Source organism: Eretmochelys imbricata, chromosome 3 (assembly GCF_965152235.1).
Source record: "Eretmochelys imbricata isolate rEreImb1 chromosome 3, rEreImb1.hap1, whole genome shotgun sequence".
Classification (NCBI taxonomy): Eukaryota; Metazoa; Chordata; order Testudines; family Cheloniidae; genus Eretmochelys; species Eretmochelys imbricata.
Window position 1 is genome coordinate 57502775 of NC_135574.1, and position 26799 is coordinate 57529573.

The 26799-nt window shown below is 40.9% G+C and overlaps 1 protein-coding gene across 3 annotated transcripts in view; it reads left to right on the forward strand.

The window, feature by feature from the left end:
* RIMS1 (regulating synaptic membrane exocytosis 1) overlaps window positions 1-26799 on the forward strand; it is a 492040-nt gene that overhangs the window by 410978 nt on the left and 54263 nt on the right. For 2 of the 3 annotated variants that reach the window (XM_077811609.1, XM_077811610.1), the window contains one exon: window positions 25537-25772. The exons of the other annotated variant lie outside the window; for it this stretch is intronic. In XM_077811609.1, the coding sequence (XP_077667735.1) occupies window positions 25537-25772 (236 nt within the window). The remainder of the gene's footprint in view (window positions 1-25536; window positions 25773-26799) is intronic. 3 annotated transcript variants of the gene reach the window in all.

Consider the following 26799-nt stretch of genomic DNA (forward strand, 5'->3'; position numbering starts at 1 on the left):
CCAGGTTTTCTCACCCTCCACCCCCCCACACAAATTCACTCTCCTGCTGGTGATAGCCCATCCAAAGTGACAACTCTTTACACAATGTGCATGATAATGAAGTTAGGCCATTTCCTGCACAAATCCAGGTTCTCTCACTCCCTCACCCCCCTCCAAAAACCCACCCCCATACACACACAAACTCACTCTCGGGGCTAACCTGGTGGCTGAACTTTGTGACTTTGTCCTTACCCATAACTATTTCACATTTGGGGACAATGTATACCTTCAGATCAGCGGCACTGCTATGGGTACCCGCATGGCCCCACAGTATGCCAACATTTTTATGGCTGATTTAGAACAACGCTTCCTCAGCTCTCGTCCCCTAAAGCCCCTACTCTACTTGCGCTATATTGATGACATCTTCATCATCTGGACCCATGGAAAAGAAGCCCTTGAGGAATTCCACCATGATTTCAACAATTTCCATCCCACCACCAACCTCAGCCTGGTCCAGTCCACACAAGAGATCCACTTCCTGGACACTACAGTGCTAATAAACAATGGTCACATAAACACCACCCTATACCGGAAACCTACTGACCGCTATTCCTACCTGCATGCCTCCAGCTTTCACCCTGACCACACCACACGATCCATCGTCTACAGCCAAGCTCTGCGATACAACCGCATTTGCTCCAACCCCTCAGACAGAGACAAACACCTACAAGATCTCTGTCAAGCTTTCTTACAACTACAATACCCACCTGCGGAAGTGAAGAAACAGATTGATAGAGCCAGAAGAGTTCCCAGAAGTTACCTACTACAGGACAGGCCTAACAAAGAAAATAACAGAACGCCACTAGCCATCACCTTCAGCCCCCAACTAAAACCCCTCCAACGCATTATTAAGGATCTACAACCTATCCTAAAGGATGACCCAACACTCTCACAAATCTTGGGAGACAGGCCAGTCCTTGCCTACAGACAGCCCCGCAACCTGAAGCAAATACTCACCAACAACCACATACCACACAACAGAACCACTAACCCAGGAACTTATCCTTGCAACAAAGCCCGTTGCCAATTGTGCCCACATATCTATTCAGGGGACACCATCACAGGGCCTAATAACATCAGCCACACTATCAGAGGCTTGTTCACCTGCACATCCACCAATGTGATTTATGCCATCATGTGCCAGCAATGCCCCTCTGCCATGTACATTGGTCAAACTGGACAGTCTCTACGTAAAAGAATAAATGGACACAAATCAGATGTCAAGAATTATAACATTCATAAACCAGTCGGAGAACACTTCAATCTCTCTGGTCACGCAATCACAGACATGAAGGTCGCTATCTTAAAACAAAAAAACTTCAAATCCAGACTCCAGCGAGAAACTGCTGAATTGGAATTCATTTGCAAATTGGATACTATTAATTTAGGCTTAAATAGAGACTGGGAGTGGCTAAGTCATTATGCAAGGTAGCCTATTTCCTCTTTTTTTTCCTACCCCCCCCCCCCCAGATGTTCTAGTTTAACTTGCATTTAAACTTGGAGAGTGGTCAGTTTTGGATGAGCTATTACCAGCAGGAGAGTGAGTTTGTGTGTGTATGGGGGTGGGTTTTTGGAGGGGGGTGAGGGAGTGAGAGAACCTGGATTTGTGCAGGAAATGGCCTAACTTCATTATCATGCACATTGTGTAAAGAGTTGTCACTTTGGATGGGCTATCACCAGCAGGAGAGTGAATTTGTGTGGGTGGGTGGAGGGTGAGAAAACCTGGATTTGTGCTGGAAATGGCCTAACCTGAAGATTACTTTAGATAAGCTATTACCAGCAGGACAGTGGGGTGGGAGGAGGTATTGTTTCATATTCTCTGTGTATATATAAAGTCTGCTGCAGTTTCCACGGTATGCATCTGATGAAGTGAGCTGTAGCTCACGAAAGCTCATGCTCAAATAAATTGGTTAGTCTCTAAGGTGCCACAAGTACTCCTTTTCTTTTTGCGAATACAGACTAACACGGCTGTTACTCTGAAACCAGTTATAACACAAATATCTATTATTAACAAACTGGTGCTTTTGCACTTTTATCCAGCTTCTTTCACGGAGGAAAGAAGTTAACTTACAAACATCTTCCAACAACGAGGAGCTTTTTTAAAAGGAGTTTAAATATTTCCCTCCTTTAAAATTTAACCAGCAAAAGTTCAAAATGATTGAAAAGTTAATCAGGTTTGACTATAATACAGCTGAATTCATATCCAGTAATGGTGCTCATTCCTACTGTCTTGCAGTGGTTTAAAACAGAGAACTAAGAATAAAAGAAAATAGTCTGAGCAGTGTTTAGCTGAAAGCCAAGCTGCCGAGATGAGACCTGAATTTATTTGACTATAGCAGTTCATTCCATTGACAAGGTGCAAAATGAAATAATGCCCTACCTACAACCAAAGCATTTCAAATTAAATGGAGGAATTGTTAATAGTACATGACTAAGGAGCTGGGGGAAAAAAAGATTAATGAATTAAATAAAAAATGTCCAATTTAAAAACCGATACACAGAATTGTAAAATCAATATAAAACGCTACTATTAACTTACTGGAAACTTTAGGGGTTAAGTCTAAGGCAGGCCTATCATGAGCATGGAATGTCTCAGATGCTGGAGATAAACCACAGTCTCTAAATAAACATTATTAAAGGCCCAGCGAAAGAGGGATGCTGTAATTGAGCTTCAATCTAAGGTGTGATCTAAATTGTCCATATCAGACTGAGAAATAAAGGAGCATGCGGCGACCAAGTCTGTGAGATGGTGGAAGATTTAATTCTGGCAAAGGAAGAGCCCTCTCCAGTGGCCTTCCAAACCATATAGGCAGCAGAAGGCTGCAGCAGATGCTGGCTACCTTCTACATAAAGCCAGATGGGATCAAACCCTGTCTGTTATGGAACTTTCCAACCAAAAATGGTCTGCTTTGATAATAGGTCATCTCTTTGGCACCCTGATTACCTGGAAAGTGGCAGTGCATGCTCTTCTCTCTCAGTTTTGAAGTGGATGTGGGAGGTATATTTGAGACAACAGTATCTTTTCTTCTACTCCCTATCTCTCAGGTACAAAGCTGTTAGCTAAGCAGAAGGGATATCTTTATGTTGTGTTGCCCCTTTAAAACTCTTCCCTATCTGAATGACATTCTATTAGTTAGGGGGAAGGCCACTCTCATGTTGGGACTGGCTGCTATTGCTCTCAAGAGTCAGGAGCCTGGCTCTTGACAGCAATAGCAAGAGCCTGTCACTACACAGGAGTAGACAAATGGGTTAGGGGGAATCTGAGTCTATCCCTTGGAAGGTGAAAGGTTTTGGTCAGCTTGGTTCATGAAATTCAATAAAGACAAGTGCAAAGTATGACACTTAGGAAGTACAAATCAAATGCACAGCTGCAAAATGGGGAATAACTGTCTAGGTGGTAGTAATACTGAAAAGGATCTGGGGGCTATAGTGGACCACAAATTGAATATGAGTTGTCAGTGTGATGCAGCTGCAAAAAGACTAATATGATTATAGGGTGTATTAACAGAAGTGTCATGTGTAAGACACAGGAGGTAATTGTCCCACTCTACTCGGCACTGGGGTGGCCCCAGCTGGAGGACTGTGTCAAATTCTGGGTGCCACAATTTAGGAAAGATGTGGACAAATTGGAAAGAGTCCGGAGGAGAGCAACAAAAATGATAAAAGGTTTAGAAAACCTGATCTATGAGGAAAGGTTAAAAAAACTGGGCATGTTTAGTCTTGAGAAAAGAAGACACCAGGGGAGACTTGATAACAGTAACCCCTTGTTAAGGGGTGTTAGAATCAGTTGCTCTACACCTCCTTTGAAGGTAGGACAAGAAGTAAGGGGCTTAACCTGCAGCAAGGGAGATTTATCTTAGATATTAGAAAAAACTGCCTAACTATTAGGGTAGTTAAACTCTGGAATAGGCTTCCAAGGGAGGTCATGGATTTCCAATCATTGGAAGCTTTTATAAACAAGTTGGACAAACACCTATCAGGGATGGTCTAGGTTTACTTGGTCCTGCCACAGTGAAGGAAGCTGGACTTGATGGCTTCTCGAGGTCCCTTCCAGTCCTTCATTTCTATGATTCTATGCCTAAATCAAAATTGAGCATCTGCTACTGAGTGAGGAATATACATTTGAAATAAGGAGAGGTCTCCACAGTTGTATGTAACCAAGGGAAAACATGGTATTTCTTGCTATTTATACCAGTTCGCCCATCCAGGCACTTATTTGGCCCTCATTGCCATAGTTTCTTCTATTTAGATGCCATAGTTTCTTCTATATAGACTTATTTGGCCCTCATTGCCATAGCTTCTTTTATATAGTTCCTTCAAAATAGGTGCTGAAACAATTTTTATAGTGGGGATGCTGAGAGCCATTGAATCAGACAACAAACCTTGTATATAATGGAAACCATTTGGAGCCAGCCCCCCTAGTTCCAGCACCTATGTATAGGTGCACAAAAGGACTTAGGCATAGCAGTACTTGGTTTTGTGGCACCTAGAAACTCACAGGAACCACACTGCAATTTGCAAAGCCTGCGTTAGGTGCCGAGGTTCCTATACAATTAATGGGAGGAGATAGGTACCTTATGATACCACCCACAAAAGCCAGCATTCTAGACAGGGAGCCTACTACGCTAGCCACTGGGAGATGCTAATGAGAGGTGTGTGCTAAGCCCTGCCGCTCTCCTGGAGATAGGTGCCTAAGACTCGGTTAAAGGGAGACACCTGTCTCTGCTTGCAATCCTCTCCTGGAGTTGGGGTGGGGAGAAGAGGAGGACCTCCCTCAGATCTTTTAGCCCCGTATTTAGGGTACTCACCCGGGATGTGGGAAACATCCTGCTCAAGCCCTCGTGATGGAGAGAAGAGATTTGAGCAGAGATCTGCCACCTCTCCAGTGAGTTCCCTAATCACTGGACTATGGGCTGTTCTGATGTGAGGGTTCCCTCAGGCTACAGAGTGTATGCCCAGTGGCAGAAACATAGGTGCCTAGGGACCTTCGACAGCAAAAACATAGGTGTCTAGGAAACTTATGCAGTGGAAATTTAAACGCCCAGTGAGTTTAGGCACCTACAGGACTGTGCATCACAGTGGTGCCAAAAATCGGATTTAGGCTCCTAATTTCTTTTGTGTGTCTGGTCTCAGCATTTCTGTGGGCAGCATTCATAAGAGCTACCTTCCATTGGGCAGGTGTTGTTGTTTTTTTCCCTGTAATAAGAAATAGTATTTTAGTACAGATTGATATTTTTAAAAAGTTAGTTATTCAGTTATTCACAGTTTGGCCCCAGGTCTCCTAAAAAGTTGACTTAAGGTTATAGTTGGAGGTGGAATTCATAACTGAAGCAAAAGAATGAAGGTATCAGACAGAATAGAAAAGAGAAATGTATGTCTTCCAATATGTTAAGGGGTGTTAGAAAAAGGACAAAGTTATTAAGAAGTGGAAAGTCAGAAAAATATGTGTAATATGATACTCAAGATGTGTGGTCTAGCAATGCAATATGCTGACTGAGACTGATAATGTCCAGGAATAGAGTAGAGTGTCATGCAAAGGGATCTGAAAAGAAATCAAAATGAATTTAAATCACCAAGGATCCTCAGGCTCTAATACTCCGCAGATGAAAAAGAGTAAGGAAACATAGCTACCTACAGCTTCAGCCCTGTATTAACTACTGCTTTTCCTACTCTTAATCCCATTGCAATTCTCATTTTAGGTCAAATTCTTAATAACATTTTACCAGGATTGCTTTGTATCTCACCTTTTTCAGACGTTAGCCTAAAGAAAGGAAACTAAAAACATTCTATTGGTGTCTGAGACTGATGTGAATACTCATGCAAAAAAATGAGATAAATTATTCAACAACAGTATTGTTCATTTAATACACTCATCAAAAAATAGTATTTGACTAGTTTTATTGCCTATACGTGAGTTCATGTAGTGGTATAAACAAATCACTGAAACATGACAAAACCTCAAATTAATACCATATCCCTACTTCAGAATTATATAACTTGGAGGAAGTGGATGGCTCCTGTGATTATTAATGAAATATTGTACACAAAAAATTATGTTCAAAGAGCATTATGGTTGCAAAGTCAAGCACTCAAAAGTTAGGGAATGCCAGAATTAAGGCTGTCTGTGCAATCTTAATTCAGGCCCCCTGGTGCATATGCATTATTACAGTCATTAATGATGTGATCATATAATGTTTTTCCACAAATCCATGCCTTATTCAGTACAAGATGGACTTGCTCTGAGGATGAATCAGGGTCTCGTGTTGCAGAAGCTGAAAGGTGTGTAGTGAATGAGGAAATATTGCAGGAAGAGAAAGGGTGGTCTCATGGTTAAGGTAGTTGAATGCTGCTCTGAGGAACTGAATTTTATCTCTGCCTTGGCCACAGAATTCCTGTGTGATACTATGCAAGTCTCTTAAACCACATTTTTGCAGTTCGTCATTAATTGTGTATTCCGCATTTTCTGGGTGCCTGATTTGAGACCCTGGGGTCTGATTTGCAGAAATGTTGGGCACTCGCTGCTGCAACTGAAGCCAATTGGAGCTGTGCTGTGAACATATACATTACTATGTAATGCGAAGTACTCTGTGCCTTAGGTCCCCATCTGTAAAATTGGATAATAATACCTAATTATCTCTTAGGGGTGTTATGAAAATAATTGTTTGTGAAGTATTCCGCTGTTAAAGTGATGAACACCATCGAAAAGACCATCAGGAAGTTAATAATTCTGTCTTCAGTGTGGGGTTTGTATAGTGTACACTGGGGCCACATCGTGAACAATGGAAGCAAAACAAATTATTGAGTAGCTGCTCATTAAGTGAGCAGTATCCATCTTGCACACTGAATGAGGCCGGGGTCCTATGGAAAAAATAGAACATGATCATGTAATTACAGACTGTATCAGAATGCATATGCACGGAGATGGGTTGTGTGCGGGGTGAATTAAAGTTATGGATATAGAATTATGTTTCCCTCATTGGAGTCCAGTATCAGTTTCTGCCCCCCAGCTCCCAGTTCCAACCTCACTTCCCCCCTCCACCCAGTCTCCAGGTATGTCTATGCTAGAGCTGGACAGTGTAATTCTCAGCTCCAGGAGACCTGTGTTAGCTGTGGTTGAGCTAGTGTACTAAATATAGAGTGCAGCCATGGCCATGCAAGGCGCTAGCTGCCCCAATGACATACGTAATGTCTTGGATGAGTACATATGGGGCAGCTAGCTCCTCTCCCGCTCATGCTGCTGAGGTACACTTGTGTTTTTAGCCCACTACCTCAGTCAGAGCTAGCGTCAGTATGTCTCCTTGAGCCGAGAATTACACTTTCTCAAACTGAAGTTTACACCTCCAGCTCAAAGTGACGACATACCCTCAGCCTCCTTGTCCAACCATACCAGTTTTTGTCTCCCCGCCTATTTCCAGTCAGCCCCCAACTGTTTGTCACAGTTTCTCTCCCTCCTCCAGTCCCAGTCTCACCAGGCTCCTTGCCGCAATCTATTCCTTTCCCTCTCCTTCCCCCTAGTCCTTTCCCTCTCCTTCCCCTCTGCCTTTGAATCAGACTGTGTCCTCCTGCACTCTGCCTGGGCACCAATAGGAGGGTCACTGAGAGCACAGCAGCTACAGGCTCCCTGCTCTCAGTTCCAGTGCCTGACACCATGCCCCCCGCCTCTGGCCCAGAGTAGTTGGGATCAGCAATTACAGGGAAAATCTAGTTTTGTCCCTGTAGCCTTGAACTGGAGCAAGCCTAAGTCGCCTCTGTGTGGATACCACATGCGCAGCCTGGACAGCACTTGGAGCTGTGAGGCCATGGAGTATGCTCTGTGAAGACAGAATCTTTGCAGATTTTAATGATTAAACTTCTCTGTCTTCACTGAGCATGTGTAAACTTCAAGCTTTCAGAGATTCATAACTTGGACAAAACTGGGCAGGTTTTCACAGGAACAGCAGAAGGTGCATCCCCGGCACAAAGGCCACCCCATCTACCAACTCCCTACTCCAAAGTTAGGGGGCACTAGGTTGAATTTTTTAACAGTGCAATATGATGTATGTTCCCTAACTTCCTTCTCAGAAACGACTGAATAATTGCAGCCGGAACTTTCCAAAAAAAAAATCAGCCTGAGGCAGACACCAAGCATGGAAAATTTCAGCCGAAATGGTCAAAGTTCAAAGTTATAAGCAACTGAAAACAGGGTCCTTATAATGGGCAGCCTTAATAATGGGAGTCATTGACAGCCTCACCTATAATAAGACCTTTCTTCTCGAGTCCACCAGTTGGGATCTCCCATCGATCAGTAGTAACTAAAAGTTCCTACCAGAAAAAGGCTAACCAGACTATGTAAAATGAGTTTGTGGTCTCAGGTTGATTCCTGTTGTCCACAAGTTACTGTAGTTCAAAAATCAACATCAGAGTTGTGCTCACTGCAACTGAATGCAGTGGGTCTTTGTCTGGCAAGCCAAAAGAAGAAGGAATCGTTGTTTCTTTAAGATTCCCCTCTGCACTGGGTTGTGAGGCAGGGAAGAGAACATACCCGAATAGAGCTAAGGGAGGAACAGGAAGTGGCTGGTCCAGGTGGGAACAGCGCCCCTCCAGGTGCCCAGGATGGTCTAGGTGGTATTTTTACCCCAGGCAGGTCCCTCTCTTTCAGCAATCATGGGCTAGCAACATCCACCTTCCCACCCACGGGACCAGAGAAGGACTTGGTTTTATGATCCACTGTGGGCATTGTTTCTAGTTTCCTTTTAATTTGGGGTTGGGCAGGAATTTTTCCCTCACTGCCTGAATGACTGAGATAGGGTGGATTTTTTGCATTCTCCACTGCAGGTCATGAACCCAGTGAGTTAGGCGAGGAGATCAGGTCAAGATGCTGCAACTTAGTAGGTAACCTGTGTGGTAGGTGTCCAGTGCAGGATGTAGATCCAGTGAGGATGTAGTTCCCTGATAAAGAGGAGTTGAAAGGGGATTTAGGAGGAGACATCCCCGAAGGATGCATGCCCTCACTTCTTTTTCCGTCTCTCCCCTTATCCCTCAAACAAGGGGAAGGAGGTGAGGTCCCAACTGATGACCACCCTCCCTAACAGGCAGAAATGATTAAGAAAAGAATGGCGACCTGCACTGTACAATGTATTGCCGTGAGGTCCTAGATCTATTAGTTGTGATCTAGTTAAAGATCCATTGCATACATTAAGATCCATTGCATCTTGTCTTTTTTCTGGCATGGACGGGACAATGTTTCATGAACTGGCATCTTTGTTGTCGGTTTTATTGAAGAGACTAAGAAATGAGTGGGCTTGGAGACTGACTAATTTATCCCTACCTCATCAGAAAGGTTTGCACATTGGTGGGGTGATGTGACTGTCATAGCTATTCTTGTCATAGGGAAAAATAGAAGATGTAAGTCTCCAAGATTATTAATGTGGCTGGCACCTTTAATAAAAAACAAATTTACCTCAGCCATTCTATCTCCGCCAAATACAAAAAAATACAGGAAGAAATACAGCCTGGCAGTATGGTCATTTCCATATAAGCCACGGTAATTAATGCTTGAATTATTCCTTGGTGAAGCCAGGGTAATTAATGCTCAAATTATTCATTATCTAAAGATAATGATTTTTACAAATCCTTCAGTGTAAAGTGTTTTATGTGACTGTCAGAGAGAGAGATGAAGTCTTTAATCCTTTTAGAACATCTTCACATGAAAAATCTAGTATCAGGCACTGCATGTGTATTTTAAATTATCTAATTACCTTCCTTCTTCTTAATAAACTGCTACATTATAGAAAAGGAGTACTTGTGGGACCTTAGAGACTAACCAATTAGCCACAAGTACTCCTTTTCTTTTTGCGAATACAGACTAACACGGCTGTTACTCTGAAACCTGCTACATTATAACATTTTTTAAATTGTAATTTATATTACTATTAGCTAGTGTCCATGATATGTGACATCAGAAGTATTCCCTCTTCTCTTCTTCACCTCTACTCCTTTCTATTCTTCTCCTTTTCTTCATCTCATCTCCCTTTTCTTCCCTCCTCCCTCTCCCCTTCCTTTTCCCTGCTCCTTTTCTATTTTGTGTCTGTTATCAGTACTATTATTGCTGTTGTTTATTGTTTAAAGACCAAAAATAATGTGCTTGCTACTGACAATGCATCTGTATTCCATAAAGAGCAGTGAGCTCACACACACTATGTGCAGTTCATCTACTGGGGACAGACAGAAACAAACATAGTGTTTTATTATGGAGTCACAAATCGGTTTTATTAGGGAGACTTATTCAAACAGCAAAGGAAAAACTGTGATTTTAGTGCACTATTGGTACTGTTGAGCATGTTTCCTCAGTTGTGTTGAGAAGTAGTAGTGTTTAAGAGTTACTGCACTTCTCACTGAAGGATGCTGGCCAGACTATTCATTTATTCGGATCGGATGAAGAGAGCTTTATTTGTCCACAGAGTGATTGTCCACAGAGTGATTTTTAAAAGTGAGTTTGTTCATCATTTGTTCAATATATTGTTAATATGAACACATTTCTGGATTTTTACAAACAATTCATTAAGCTGTTGCTTTATATGTTTCATACTTGTATTTAGTTAATTGGGCTGTGTGATTTGTCACCTAACTCACGTTGTATTGTAAGTATTGTTTCTGCTTCCTAATTGGATGGCTCCCAAACTCTCAAATAGCTTTCTAGATAGCCATTAAACATTTCCAGCATCAAACTCTCACAAATATATATTCACATGACTTTTTGACTCCATTTATGTGAACACAATTTTATTTCTGGCAACAAAAACTAACTTGTACAAGTATTCTTGGAAAGCATATTAAAAGAGATTGCAAATATACAATTCTTATGTAATGCCCCTAAATACTTTTTGAATTATTTTCCCCATTTTACTGAAGACTGACAGTTTCAGAAATTTAAAAACAAAAAAAGGTTGGAGTTAGTACAGACTGTACAAAAATTACTGAGTATTTCTTTGGCCCAGCTAACATCCATCTGATGTGAAAAGAACTCAGTTTATTTTATTCTCAGCTGGCAAAAAAATCAGTAAAGAAGGGTATGTTATCCCCTGTGTTTTCTGAGAAACAAGAATATTTGAATTAATCTATTAAATGCTATATTTTGTAGAGGCATAAATGTTACAGCAAATATAATTTATCATAGGTAAATATATTTCTAAGGTTGACAAAGCAATATAGACAGACACTTTATAGTTTGAAGATATTGAAATCTGAGAAACTTCTAATAAAAAGAGTTTATTTTTTTGAAATGTGATATTCATTATCATCTTTCCCTTTGGTCCAAAACTATTGCATGCTTAGATAGTTATTAGTATTAATGAGCTACTTCATTGTAAAAGGTTGCCACGGGGGCTAAGAATTACTACATGATTCTGCATTCAGCAGAAAAGGCAAGACGCTTACTAGCTAGTGCTGGTGGAGGCTGGTGATTCTAAGGATTCAAGTCATTACAGCTATGTAAAGACAAGCCTTATCTTAATTTCTTCCATGCTGCAAGGAATACTAGAGATTATTTACTTACTGATGGCTCCTTGTATTGGAAAAACAAATGGAGTAAAGACTGGTGATTGTGCACATATATATCTAAAACATCTCTTTATGAACCATCAATATGCCTGAGAGGATGAAAGAATCATGATTTTAGTTATGATCATGACTAATGACTAGCTTAAATTTTTAACAGAATTTATTTACATAGCTGATATTACATTGATTAATTTATTGGAGAAGCATGTTCTAATTAGCTATTCAATATTTACTTTTCTTTTTCATGTGATAAAAACGTATGTATGACTGGTATGCATTTGATACAACTACAGAAAAATAGCTAACTGTGTTTCTAATGTGTGTTTCTAAATGAAAACTATTTCCTTATCTATGCAATATGTATTAAAACACTTTAAATATATGTAATTGATCTCTGCCTCTGGGTTATATAGATTGTTTACATTGTGCCTGTTCAGTGTTCTCTTTGCAGGATTTATTTAATGGTTATTTTTTATGCCAGTTGGTTAAGAACATACTACTCTTTGAATAGATATTTGAGTCGTCATGGTTCATTCTTCATTCAGGTGAATGAATGAAATACCAGTGAAGTACAAATAAATACAACAGATATGTATTCAAATAAATACAACAGATTGCAAAAGTACTGTTTTCATATTTGCTTCTGGCTATTGAAATACAAAGTTAATTTACTGGAGTTTGGTAGGGTTGTCATTTTACTTACAATCCATTTTAGTTACATAAATTATTATTTTGGCAGATTATAATTAAAGCTGTTTTTCATTCATAAAGTAAACTTTCTGCTCCTTTTTGGCACACAATATGATTAGAATTTAATAATCTGTCAGGAGTGCATAGAGCTGAAGGACAACTCATATGGTTTGAATTTAGGGCCCTATCCTGTTTTCATTGAAGTCAATGGGAGTTTCGTTATTCCATTTCAGTAGAAGAAGAATCAGACCCTTAGTTTTCAATGTTAAAATGTTTTTTAAAAAATAAACAATAAAACAAAATTAGTTATTTTTTGGTCTAGTTAAAAATGGTTTGTTTCTACATGTGGTGGGTAAAATATAATAAATATTTAAGTCAGTTATCTGTCATTAAACCTATATTTTCATTTACATTTCTATGTAAGCCTTATTAATTATTCATATAAATAACAATCTAAAAAAGGCACATAAAAGTACAAATCAAAGAACTAGACTCAACCAAAAATGGTTACAAATTAAGATACAGATACTACTTATTTCATTCATTCACCTTCATTCTTTCGTCATGTAAAGTGCAAAAACTATTACTAAAAAATCAGTGTTTCAGGATGTCTGAGGTCCAGTGTTTTTAAAGTAAGTAATATGCAAATCCAAAGAAATCCTAGTGTATGTGATGGCTTGAAAACAGGATTTTATGTAATTAGGAAAACTATCATTTTTTACATCTACTATGCGTGGCTTTTTAATAAAAGGTATGAAATTAAGTTATTACATAGTAAAATACCAAGATTTTCAAAACACGGAAGTTCTGTCCATAATACAGAAATACGGTTAAATTATCTGAAACTGGAATTAGTGTACACATTCATGATTTTTAGTTTGTTAATACTGTTAATACTGTTTGTGAATCAATATTTAATCATTGTTAATTATACTGAATGGCTGTAGCCACTGTAGTAATGATAACAATGTTGCTATGGTGATAATTAGAAACAACTTCAGCTTGGTGCTGTAAAGATGTTCATCTGGAATAGTAGTTACAGAGAAAAAGATGCTCAGAGAATCTTCAAGAGAAGGTTAGGTGACTTATATCACTGAAAATCAACTGAGTATATTGGTCCAGACTCTGATCTCCATTACCCTTGTGTTAATCTGGAAAACTCTATTCACTTCAGTTAGATTTCCACTTTGATAATTGAATCTGAATTGACATCTTAACTTCAGAATCTACCAATTTATGTTCCAGTACTGCAAAAGAATTCTGTACGTGCTTAAATGTTAGTGTGAAAATGGTTCAGCTGAGTCTTTGGAGGGTCACAGTATAGTCGTATCTAATATAAGCATTAAGGTGACATACAAAGGAAAAAAATTGCACTTGTGCTTTTTTTTTTTTTTTTTGCTTATGATGTATAAAGAAGGCTGGAAATGTATTTCCAAAAAACAAAATTGGTGGGGGGAGGAGGGTTTATGTGTGTCTCGTCCCAGCTACAGACTCGTTTGTGTCACTCTGACCTTTTCCTAGCTAGCTGTATACCACCTTTCTGCTGCCAATGGCAGCAAGCAATGTAGCAAGAGAGTACTACACTCCAGTGATCCGCAAGGGACCATTGCAAGCTGGAAGAATTTATAACAGCTCTGCAGTCATAGTAAGTAATGTCGGGGTTGATTTAGCCCAGGTATTGGGAGAGCACAAAAAAGGCTTCAAACCACCTTTTCCCCTCCCTTTTCAGCTGTGCTGAGTTGAGGTCTGGTGCAGCTGAGGATCTGGCCTGAAAAACTTCGGGTCCTGTATCTTTATGTCGTTGTCTCCACTAGTCTCTGTCTAGTCTACTCTGACAGTTGTTCTGCATTGGGGCCCAGCAGCCGTGGGACAGCATCAGTGGAATTATACTAGTGAGAATTTTTAGGAAAAGTAGGTTAATGCAGACAAGGCCTATGATCACAAAATGGGGAAGAGATGGCCAGCCCTCTGTGGAGATAGAGGTGGTTAGGGACTATTTAGAAAAGCTGGACGTGCACAAGTCCATGGGGCCGGACGAGTTGCATCCGAGAGTGCTGAAGGAATTGGCGGCTGTGATTGCAGAGCCATTGGCCATTATCTTTGAAAACTCGTGGCGAACCGGGGAAGTCCCGGATGACTGGAAAAAGGCTAATGTAGTGCCAATCTTTAAAAAAGGGAAGAAGGAGGATCCTGGGAACTACAGGCCAGTCAGCCTCACCTCAGTCCCTGGAAAAATCATGGAGCAGGTCCTCAAAGAATCAATCTTGAAGTACTTGCATGAGAGGAAAGTGATCAGGAACAGCCAGCATGGATTCACCAAGGGAAGGTCATGCCTGACTAATCTAATCGCCTTTTATCATGAGATTACTGGTTCTGTGGATGAAGGGAAAGCAGTGGATGTATTGTTTCTTGACTTTAGCAAAGCTTTTGACACGGTCTCCCACAGTATTCTTGTCAGCAAGTTAAGGAAGTATGGGCTGGATGAATGCACTATAGGGTGGGTAGAAAGCTGGCTAGATTGTCGGGCTCAACGGGTAGTGATCAATGGCTCCATGTCTAGTTGGCAGCCGGTGTCAAGTGGAGTGCCCCAGGGGTCTGTCCTGGGGCCGGTTTTGTTCAATATCTTCATAAATGATCTGGAGGATGGTGTGGATTCCACTCTCAGCAAATTTGCGGACGATACTAAACTGGGAGGAGTGGTAGATACGCTGGAGGGGAGGGATAGGATACAGAAGGACCTAGACAAATTGGAGGATTGGGCCAAAAGAAATCTGATGAGGTTCAATAAGGATAAGTGCAGGGTCCTGCACTTAGGACGGAAGAATCCAATGCACCGCTACAGACTAGGGACCGAATGGCTAGGCAGCAGTTCTGCGGAAAAGGACCTAGGGGTGACAGTGGACGAGAAGCTGGATATGAGTCAGCAGTGTGCCCTTGTTGCCAAGAAGGCCAATGGCATTTTGGGCTGTATAAGTAGGGGCATAGCGAGCAGATCGAGGGACGTGATCGTCCCCCTCTATTCGACATTGGTGAGGCCTCATCTGGAGTACTGTGTCCAGTTTTGGGCCCCACACTACAAGAAGGATGTGGATAAATTGGAGAGAGTCCAGCGAAGGGCAACAAAAATGATTAGGGGTCTAGAACACATGACTTATGAGGAGAGGCTGAGGGAGCTGGGATTGTTTAGCCTGCAGAAGAGAAGAATGAGGGGGGATTTGATAGCTGCTTTCAACTACCTGAAAGGGGGTTCCAAAGAGGATGGCTCTAGACTGTTCTCAATGGTAGCAGATGACAGAACGAGGAGTAATGGCCTCAAGTTGCAGTGGGGGAGGTTTAGATTGGATATTAGGAAAAACTTTTTCACTAAGAGGGTGGTGAAACACTGGAATGCGTTGCCTAGGGAGGTGGTGGAATCTCCTTCCTTGGAAGTTTTTAAGGTCAGGCTTGACAAAGCCCTGGCTGGGATGATTTAACTGGGAATTGGTCCTGCTTCGAGCAGGGGGTTGGACTAGATGACCTTCAGGGGTCCCTTCCAACCCTGATATTCTATGATTCTATGATTCTATGATTCTATGATGGAGTTTTAATGAAAGGTTGACACCACAAAAGTCGTGAGAGTGAGAGATGAGCAATTGATAGGGGATGATATTTTTAAGTGAACTGTTTAAAAATTTGTTTGTTTTTTTTGTTTTTTTTTTGTTAACATTTATTTAGCTTCAATAACTAACAAATATTTTGGACAAATGCCATCTCTGTTAAAGAGATGTAACCTAATCCCTGTAGTTAAGGTGTGAGAATTTATAAATATGCATCTCCTGAGACCTCCACAGATTCCTCCAGCCGGCCCAGGAAGACAAGACTTGAAATTTCTAAGATAAAACAAGCAGAACCCTAACACCAAACTTACCCAATTTTTCTCTTTAAGAAGAACCTTTGATGTTCTTTATATATCATAAAGAAGCAAAAAGAGGAACTACCCCAGTTTTTAATAAGGCTTTTACAGGTCACTAGGAAATGTAGTTATAAGTTTTGAATTGTTTAGGAAATATATATATGAGAAATGTACAGGATTTCTTTTTAAATTTGCTAAATTATAAAGTCACATTTCTTTATGAATTAGAGGAAATTATATGCTAATAGATTTTATAGGGAAAGATAATAATGAGTCATAAAAATCAAAGCAAAAAATCGTGGGAGTGTAGTAACAAAAATATGTAGGCTTGCTCTAAAAAACCTGAAAAATCTTAAGATTCATGTTTGTTTACCCCATGGCTCTGTCCCTATAGCCCCATCCCTGCACTGTGGCTACATGAAATGGCAGTGGTAAAGGTTCACCCGCTCAGAAAAGTAAAGCAAGGAACATTGAGCCACTTCTTGCCCCCACATATGGCAACTGGGCACTCTTCTCCCCAATAAAGGGCAGTAGATGGACTCCTAGAAGCCTTGGTATATCTGTGTGGGTGGGTAAATGAGCCAGGTCTACTGCACTGCCATAAACTAGTTTCTGCTGGGGTAGCGTTGGCAAGACCCTGGTATAGTGAGCCATGGAGTTAACACCCTGTTTGAATGTGTGGGGCAGATCACACTACTCAGAACTATTGTGTCAGAGTCAGGCTGTCTGCAGACTCAGACAGATAGTATTGCACTGTTTACACTGGGTTCACATTCTCTGTCCTTTCTTTTATAACCATGAGGGCTAAAAATTTACTTTTTGAAAACAAAATAAAAGAAGAGATCCTGAGGTAATCATGGTAGCCTAGGAGCTGGCTCTCTGCCACAGGCCAATAGGGCCTATCTCATATCTAGCCTCATCTGGCACTTGGGAGCATTGTTAAAGCTCCTGGTGACTTTTTGGTGACCAAGAACCTCAACCAAGAACAAGAACCCTAGAACAGTGGTTCTCAAAGCCGGTCCACAACTTGTGCAGGGAAAGCCCCTGGTGGGCCGGACCGATTTCTTTACCTGCCGTGTCCACAAGTTCGGCCGATCATGGCTCCCACTGGCCACGGTTCGCTGCTCCAGACCAATGGGGGCTGAGGGAAGCGGCGCGGGCCGAGGGACATGCTGGCCGCCCTTCCTGCAGCCCCCATTGGCCTGGAGTGGCAAACCACGGCCAGTGGGAGCCACGATAGGCCGAACCTGCGGACACAGCAGGTAAACAAACCTGTCCAGCCCGCCAGGGGCTTTCCCTGAACAAGTGGCGGACCAGCTTTGAGAACCACTGCCCTAGAACATGCGTACAACATTTAATGTTCACACATAAAAGTTCTTTGCCAGTTGACAATCATACAAAGCATAGGCGCCGACTCCGTGGGTGCTCCAGCTCCGGAGCACACACGGAAAAAAATAGTGGGTGCTCACCACCTACCAGCAGCCCCCCAATCAGCTCCTCTCCCTCCCTCCCCCCAGTGCCTCCCATCCACCAGCAGCCCCACTGATCAGCTCCTGCCTCTCCCCCCTGCACCTCTCGCCTGCTGCATATCCGCTGTTTAGCAGAATGCAGGAGGTGCTGTGGGGGAGGAGAGAGGGCAGAGCACGCTCGGGGGAGGGCATGGAACGGGGCAGGGAGGGGTGGAGCAGAGGCAGGAAGAGGCCAGGCAGGGGCCGGAAGGGGTGGAGTGGGGGCAGGGCCTGAGGTGGAGCAAGGGGTCAAGCACCTCCCAGCAACTCATAAAGACGATGCCTATGATCCAAAGAACAAGTTGGAATAGACTAGTCTTTCAGAAGGTTTAAAATACGGCTTACACTGAAACAATGTACAGGCAGTGTGATGTGGGCGTACTGAAATGGATCAACTAATCCTCTCACCACTTTCCCCCAGTGCACCTTTCAAAATCTCCTCCAGGAAGTGGGCTAAGGTACCCAGAAAATATTGTGAGAGAAATAGTTTAAAAGAGAGCTAGGGGAGACAAAGGGCAAACCTGCTACGGTTCCTCCACAGTATTGACAGTCTAACACTGTCAATATTTTTTAAATATGGAGTTTAAATATGAAGTTTCAAAATTTCCAAATATAACCTTTCAAATGCTATGCAGTATTTTCCTAAAGTGTGCTAATTGTCCTAGCAACCTTCAGTTACAGAGCTAGAAAATATACACTTACCTTCATGTTCTATAATTGAAGTCTCAGAGATAATCCTAATTTGTATTCCCTGTTCACAAAAGAAGTTTCTAAGTGGATTTTGTAACTTTCATTAGAGTATTTCGAATTGGTTGGTATATGTAGAGTAAATACAAAGAATGCATTAGCTGCTGTATTCCTATGGGTTGGGTAGTCCTGATTCACATTCAGTTGGCATTGAAGTGTTTGTGGGAAGGAAAAGGGGAACAAAATGTGTGTGTTATATGAAATAAAATATGACTGTTAGGTAAGATATTTTGAAAAGTTAGATTTTACTGCAGTGAAATAGATGTCATTATAAAGAGGTTGATCTCGCAATAAAATAGTAAAAGCAAGTGAGGTAGAGTATTTAGTTTATGAAGCAATCAGCATACTTGTAAAACAGTTTACTTGGGTATTGAGAGCAAGAGGGAGAATTTATCTCTTCTCATGCCACACCCACAAAGGTAATATTTTGGTTATGTGAGCCTACCATCATGCCTGGGGTAAAAAGGAAAAGAATGAATCTGTGTACAAGTATGATGGCCTTCATCTAGGATAGCACCAGGGTTTGAACTGGGGACATTTAGGGTGTAGCTACACTGCAGCTGGGAGCATGCCTCCCAGCCCAAATACACAGACTCTCATGAACTCAAGCCAAACTAGAGGCCTAAAAATTGCTATTTTGGGTGGCAGCTCAGGCTCTCACACCCACCCAATCCCCTGGGTCTGAGCTAGGGTGGCTAGCCCAAGTCTCTGCCAGTGCCATGAAATTCACACTGCAATTTTAGCATGCCAGCTTGAGCTGAGTGAGTACAAGGTTGCCCCCAGTTGCCGTGTAGACATAACCTCAGTACTGAATGCATGACTCTCTACAGTTTCAGATAAAAACCAGGCTCTGTAGGTTTGGAGCTGTAACAGATTTGCATCATTTGTGAATTTGGTACAGAAGAGGACACCCACTGACCACTGGTTACACATTAGGTGAATTAATATTAGTTTGGCATATTGTGCTGACTTAATAAAGAGTGCCCTCCCCATATTGCAGGAAATTTAATTGTTTATAAAGTCTGATCTTGTGGTAAAAAGAAAAGTGATTTTATTTTTTTAAAAGTGCTGGTAACACAAATTCATTGACAAAACTAAGTTCCATTATTAGCAAATTAAAGTAAAGGATTAGATTGATACAAAGGAACGTTTTCAAAGAAAATATTTGTTTGTTCTCAGAGAAATATGCAATCTGCCAAACAGCTTGAGAATTGTGTTGAGAGTTGGATCCATGGTTGAGCCACATCTGTATTCCCATGAGCTGATAGGATACAAAGAGATAATGTTTTATGCATTCTTTTTGACTATGAGACACAATGCTCTTAGAATCCTCCTTCCAGCTATTTCAAAAGTGCCGTGATGGCGGACCACTATGCATGTGTTAAATGCCCCATCCTTACATCCAGTGGTAATGCATCATACTATAGTGCATAGATCTAACAGTAAACTCAAAAAGTGCATACCCTGATCAGATTGGCCTAATGAGGTTGAGATTGGTTTTGGCCATGGAGAAGTCCACAGCATGGAGATGCCTGAGGTAATTTTTAAATTTTATTTATTTAGATGTATACAATGCATTGAAAAGCCAGGAGTCTTTTGTCTCGTCTCCTATCCAGGAGTCTTGTGTCTTTCCTAGTGTACACATGCAGTCATTTGAAGGCAGGCATTATAGAATCCAGATAACTAATTATTAGATTTTCAATGACAAATATTATTTATATTTAAAAAATCAGGTAATTAATTATCTTAATTTTGCTATTTGCACCAGCTGCAATTTGACTATACATAAAACTGGGTGCACAAATTCAGAGTCTATTTTAGAAAATGTGGCTTTTAAAATTAATTTATTTGAGAGGTCCTTCCTGAATACCAGATCCACCAAACTCTGACTCATTCAAGAAGTTTGAACTCCTGCACTGAAACTGGTAGAACTTCTCCTATATGTAAGGACTACTCAAATGAGTAAGGGTTTGCAGATTCAAGCACTTATTTGCAAATTTAACTTAATTGTACATATTCATTGAAGTAGTTACTTAAAAATAACGTAATTCTTGTCAGTAATACTCAATCCATTGAATTTTATAGTTTGCTACATGCTTTCATGAAGACAATGTAAATGTAGTAACATCTTGTACATAGATCCTTTTCTCTGATGCTTTTTGTACAACATCTTTTTGTGCAATGATGTTTTTGGAAAAAGGGAACAGTTTAATTGTTTTCTTGATGACTGCTGCAGGTTCTTAAGGATTCAGATTTGTTAAGGATTGAGGTTTTTATATGCAGCATACGAAGAAAGATAAAACAATGTTGTACTGGAAATATCAGAATGTATGTGTTCTTCCCATATAAAACAAAAGTGGTTTGCTACATAGGGGGAGAAGGGGACCTATATTAAGCTCTTTGTGCCTCAGGTAGTCCACTAAAAAGTCTCCTTGAGTACTGCAATGCAGCATAGCACATTGTCTAAGACAAGAGTATAGATGTTTTAGTTTCCACATAAAACTTCTTTGAAGCTTACAATAACAAGCTGCTGTGTGATAAAAGGTGATCAAACAAATATTTATACGGAAGACAGAGAATCACTTTTATACAAAATAATAGTTTTCTTAGAAATATTGCAAGATGTTATTTTTCCTGTTTCTTGTATCTCACAGTGACAGAGGTTATTATGTGTGCTGTTTATATTGTGATAGATTAACAAACCTGGATATGTGGCAATAAAAACACTCTAGATTTGTATTTATTTTATACTTTTCTATGATCACTCTTTGGAGAAGAATGGATTAAGGCTTAACGATGCCCAGATCCATGGAAACACCAAGGCAGTCACAAAAGTCAGGTCCTCCCTACCTAGGAGGAAGACTCTTCACAGCCCAGCCCCCTTCACTCCTCTCCTGATAAACTTTCTTGTCTATCTTATATCTTACTGCTTGTACTTTTTGCCAAGTGAAGCAGAGAAGCCCACCTCTCCATCTGAAGGAGGCTGCCTAATCAGCCTCTTCTTTAGGGTGCTGGTATGTCATCACTTCTGAGGAGGCCTTGGCAAGTCCAGTTCATCAATAAATTCCACTTTCCATTTCAAAATGGAGATTATAAAATACTCAATTAACCATCCTTCAGACTTGTCCCACTGTGTTTTGTTTGTACATTGCAGTAAAGTTAATCAGTAGTGATACAACTAAGATCAAGAACCCAGACTGTTAGTCTAATTTAACAACTCCAAAACATAAAGTGGGTCAAGCTGCAGTTTAAATTTCCAGGTCTATATGGGGATGATTGCCAATTTAGCACTACCATTAGAGATAAGTTAACACCTAGTATTAGGAATCTGAGATGTTAGACTTTATTAAGTAATTTATAAAAAGAAAAGGAGTAGAATCATCATAGAATCATAGAATATCAGGGTTGGAAGGGACCTCAGGAGGTCATCTAGTCCAACTCCCTGCTCAAAGCAGGACCAATCCCCGGCTAAATCATCCCAGCCAGGACTTTGTCAAGCCTGACCTTAAAAACTTCTAGGGAAGGAGATTCCACCACCTCCCTAGGTAACGCATTCCAGTGTTTCACCACCCTCCTAGTGAAAAAGTTTTTCCTAATATCCAACCTAAATCTCCCCCACTGCAACTTGAGACCATTACTCCTTGTTCTGTCATCTGCTACAACTGAGAACAGTCTAGATCCATCCTCTTTGGAACCCCCTTTCAGGTAGTTGAAAGCAGCTATCAAATCCCCCCTCATTCTTCTCTTCTGCAGGCTAAACAATCCCAGCTCCCTCAGCCTCTCCTCATAAGTCATGTGTTCCAGTCCCCTAATCATTTTTGTTGCCCTCCGCTGGACGTTTTCCAATTTTTCCACATCGTTCTTGTAGTGTGGGGCCCAAAACTGGACACAGTACTCCAGATGAGGCCTCACCAATGTCGAATAGAGGGGAACGATCACGTCCCTCGATCTGCTGGCAATGCCCCTACTTATACAGCCCAAAATGCCATTGGCCTTCTTGGCAACAAGGACACACTGCTGACTCATATCCAACTTCTCATCCACTGTAACCCCTAGTTCCTTTTCTGCAGAACTGCTGCCGAGCCATTCGGTCCCTAGTCTGTAGCAGTGCATTGGATTCTTCCGTCCTAAGTGCAGGACTCTGCACTTGTCCTTGTTGAACCTCATCAGATTTCTTTTGGCCCAATCCTCCAATTTGTCTAGGTCCCTCTGTATCCTATCCCTACCCTCCAGCATATCTACCTCTCCTCCCAGTTTAGTGTCATCTGCAAACTTGCTGAGGGTGCAATCCACACCATCCTCCAGATCATTTATGAAGATATTGAACAAAACCGGCCAGAGGACTGACCCTTGGGGCACTCCACTTGATACCGGCTGCCAACTAGACATGGAGCCATTGATCACTACCCGTTGAGCCCGACAATCTAGCCAGCTTTCTATCTACTGTATAGTCCATTCATCCAGCCCATACTTCAACTTGCTGACAAGAATAGTGTGGGAGACCGTGTCAAAAGCTTTGCTAAAGTCAAGGAACAACACATCCACTGCTTTCCCTTCATCCACAGAGCCAGTTATCTCGTCATAGAAGGCAATTAGATTAGCCAGGCATGACTTGCCTTGGTGAATCCATGCTGACTGTTCCTGATCACTTTCCTCTCCTCTAAGTGCTTCAGAATTGATTCCTTGAGGACCTGCTCCATGATTTTTCCAGGGACTGAGGTGAGGCTAACTGGCCTGTAGTTCCCAGGATCCTCCTTCTTCCCTTTTTTAAAGATGGGCACTACATTAGCCTTTTTCCAGTCATCTGGAACCTCCCCCGATCGCCATGAGTTTTCAAAGATAATAGCCAATGGCTCTGCAATCACAGCCACCAACTCCTTTAGCACTCTCAGATGCAACGCATCCGGCCCCATGGACTTGTGCTCGTCCAGCTTTTCTAAATAGTCCCGAACCACTTCTTTCTCCACAGAGGGCTGGTCACCTTCTCCCCATGCTGTGCTGCCCAGTGCAGTAGTCTGGGAGCTGACCTTGTTCGTGAAGACAGAGGCAAAAAAAGCATTGAGGACATTAGCTTTTTCCACATCCTCTGTCACTAGGTTGCCTCCCTCATTCAGTAAGGGGCCCACACTTTCCTTGACTTTCTTCTTGTTGCTAACATACCTGAAGAAACCTTTCTTGTTACTCTTAACATCTCTTGCTAGCTGCAACTCTAGGTGTGATTTGGCCTTCCTGATTTCACTCCTGCAAGCCCGAGCAATATTTTTATACTCATCCCTAGTCATTTGTCCAGTCTTCCGCTTCTTGTAAGCTTCTTTTTTGTATTTAAGAGCAGCAAGGATTTCACTGTTAAGCCAAGCTGGTCGCCTGCCATATTTACTATTCTTTCTACACATTGGGATGGTTTGTCCCTGTAACCTCAATAAGGATTCTTTAAAATACAGCCAGTTCTCCTGGACTCCTTTCCCCCTCATGTTATTCTCCCAGGGGATCTTGCCCATCAGTTCCCTGAGGGAGTCAAAGTCTGCTTTTCTGAAGTCCAGGGTCTGTATTCTGCTGCTCTCCTTTCTTCCTTGTGTTAACCAATTGGTTAGTCTCTAAGGTGCCACAAGTACTCCTTTTCTTTTTGCAAATACAGACTAACATGGCTGCTACTCTGAAACCTGTCATTAAGTAATTTAGTTTGTCCCTTTGCTAAAGTGGGATTGTTCCCTAGAGTGTAGTTCCCAATGCTCTGTCCAGTCTTTGTCTGCAGCATCAAACAGGAGGTTTATAAATAGAGAGCACTCAAATTGAAACAGGTATTTGCTGTTTTATCAAGTGGAAATGAAACAAACAAACAAACCTGGCTATGTGATTTGCTTTTTGAGTTAATTTAGTGAAAGACCCATTGGTTGGTGGACAAATAAAACTGACTCATCCAGCATCAAATGCCTTAACAACTATGTGGGTGAAACCAGACAATCATTATGCTCTCCAATGAACTCATAGAAAAATGATAAAAGACAAAAACACCATATCACCTGTGGGCAAACACTTTTCACAAATTGATCATTCCATATCTCACCTCTCAGTACTCATCTTTAAAGGAAACCTGCACAACCTCTTCAAAAGACAAGCTTGGGAACTTAATTCATAACTCTGCTAGATACTAAAAATCCTGGATGCAACAGAGACACTGGGTTTATGGATCATTACAACAGTTTGTAACACACCCCACTGCTTGCTGACCCCTAATTGCCCACTTTGTTTTAAATGGTTTCCCCTAACATATCTTAACCCCTTATGGTTAACAATCTGTGTCCACTTGTATTTAGCTCAGACACACTGGTTTCCTTCCTCAGACCCTAAGAAGAGCTCTGTGAAGCTTAAAAGCTTGTATGTTCCACCAACAGAAGTTGGTCCAGTAAAAGATATTACCTCTCCTACCTTATCTGACTCATTTGTGACATTCTTAAGACTACATTTTTTTCCTCCATAGAAGGATTGTTGCATTTACTTGAGAAAACGAATAGGAAGACATAGAAGATACTCAGATAAATTACATCCTTGCTTACAAGGGAACCAGTCACATTTGGCAAGCTACTCAATTGACCTTTGAGGTCCTTGGAATACATTGCCTTATAATAATGAATAGAGTTATTTTAATGGGGGTCTGGTTATTTATTCTCCTCTTTTAGTAAAGAGTAGCAGGTAGCAGAGTCTTCTGTATCTAGTGACAGCCCAGTACATTGCGAACTTATAATATATGTATATTAACCTACCTGTGTTTTGTTTAATATATTTGTTTATGCTGGAAGTCAAATTACTGGAGTATCACTGTATATATTCAATGGATATATAGACAAGACTCCATGTAATTGATACATCTCTGTGTTTCTACCTTTTTGAAGAACCATCATGTTTATTTTTTTATAGAAGAAGTGAAGGATAGATTACAATCTAGAGAGCATATCGTTTGAGAGATGTCAAATCAATTATATATTTGGATACCAAATAAACAGAGTTATAACAAGATTTTACTTTAAAATGACTGTTGAATTAATTTGCTAATCAAATGCATTTCATTTTGGAGACACTATTACACATAGACTTAATTTAAATGTTTTTACTTTGTAAATATAGCACGTTTACCCCTAAAATGCAAGGCAGACGGATGGGGACTTCAGGGAGAACCATCACAAAAAGCACAAGTGTGAGTGGAGAGATGTACAAACTGGAACATAATGATGGAAGTCAATCAGACACTGCTGTTGGGACAGTTGGAACAGGTGGGAAGAAAAGACGATCCAGCCTCAGTGCCAAAGTGGTTGCCATAGTATCTCGAAGGAGCAGAAGCACGTCCCAACTTAGCCAAACAGGTGAGTGAAATATACTCAAATTGAAAACAAGTCCCTTTAAATATTGAAGCTTATACTTTACCCAGGGGATATGGACTAATCATATGTGTATGTCAGAATGTAGTACACTGAGAAAAAGCTCTTTCCATCTCCGAAGGAGTTTTTGAGTCATTTAATTTTGTCTGATTTCTAAACTTGGCAAAGAATCCATACAGTAATGTTTTAAAAATATCTATTATAAATCTTTTCTGTCCTGACGAATGAATGTGTTTATCTCTCAGAAGCCTTGTTTACATGAGGCAAGGAAATGCAAAGAGACATATGTGGGTATCAAGAGTTTATGGGTTAGACATGAATGACATACTGCATGTACAAAATCTTTTTTGACAGAACAATTCAGTACAAATGCAGGATTTGTAACCTGCAGCATATAAAGGTCAGTTATATAACGCGCATAATTTTAAGGTGTAGGTGTAGTACCAACATGTTTAATATTATTTTTAAGAGATTACATCTTATTTCTCAATTAAGAGAAAACCTAGTGTTTTCTATTTAAAAACAACACCAGCAAAATGGGGTCAGTGAATTCAAATAAATTAGAGTGCAGCATGGTGCTTCATTATGCGCTTTAGGGGTTCCAATTCTTTATTGCTACTTCAGAAATCTTAAAAGCCTTGTATCTGTGTGGCCCGAAGGGGAAACAGCTCATACAGAAAGAAGCAAAAGGAAGAAATGTTTTAAGGTCGCCAGTCCTGCTCCTGCTCCTGCTCCTGCTGAACTCGCTGAGTTTTGCTATTGACTTCAGTAGGAATAGGATCAAGCCCCTTAATGTCCTTTGTTGCTAATAGAAAGGAAAGCTTCAGAATAGCACAGCATCCAGGCATACTGTAGTGTTTCTATCACACAGTTAGGATAATCCCAAAGTGAAGGTAAGTATCAATTTTTTTTATTTGTATTATCAAGTCTCTGTTTTTCCTTGTTTTTCTTTTTCTCTTTCGTGAGCAGTAGAAGCAAGTTTGTTTTTATTGAGATTTCAATTAAAAATGTA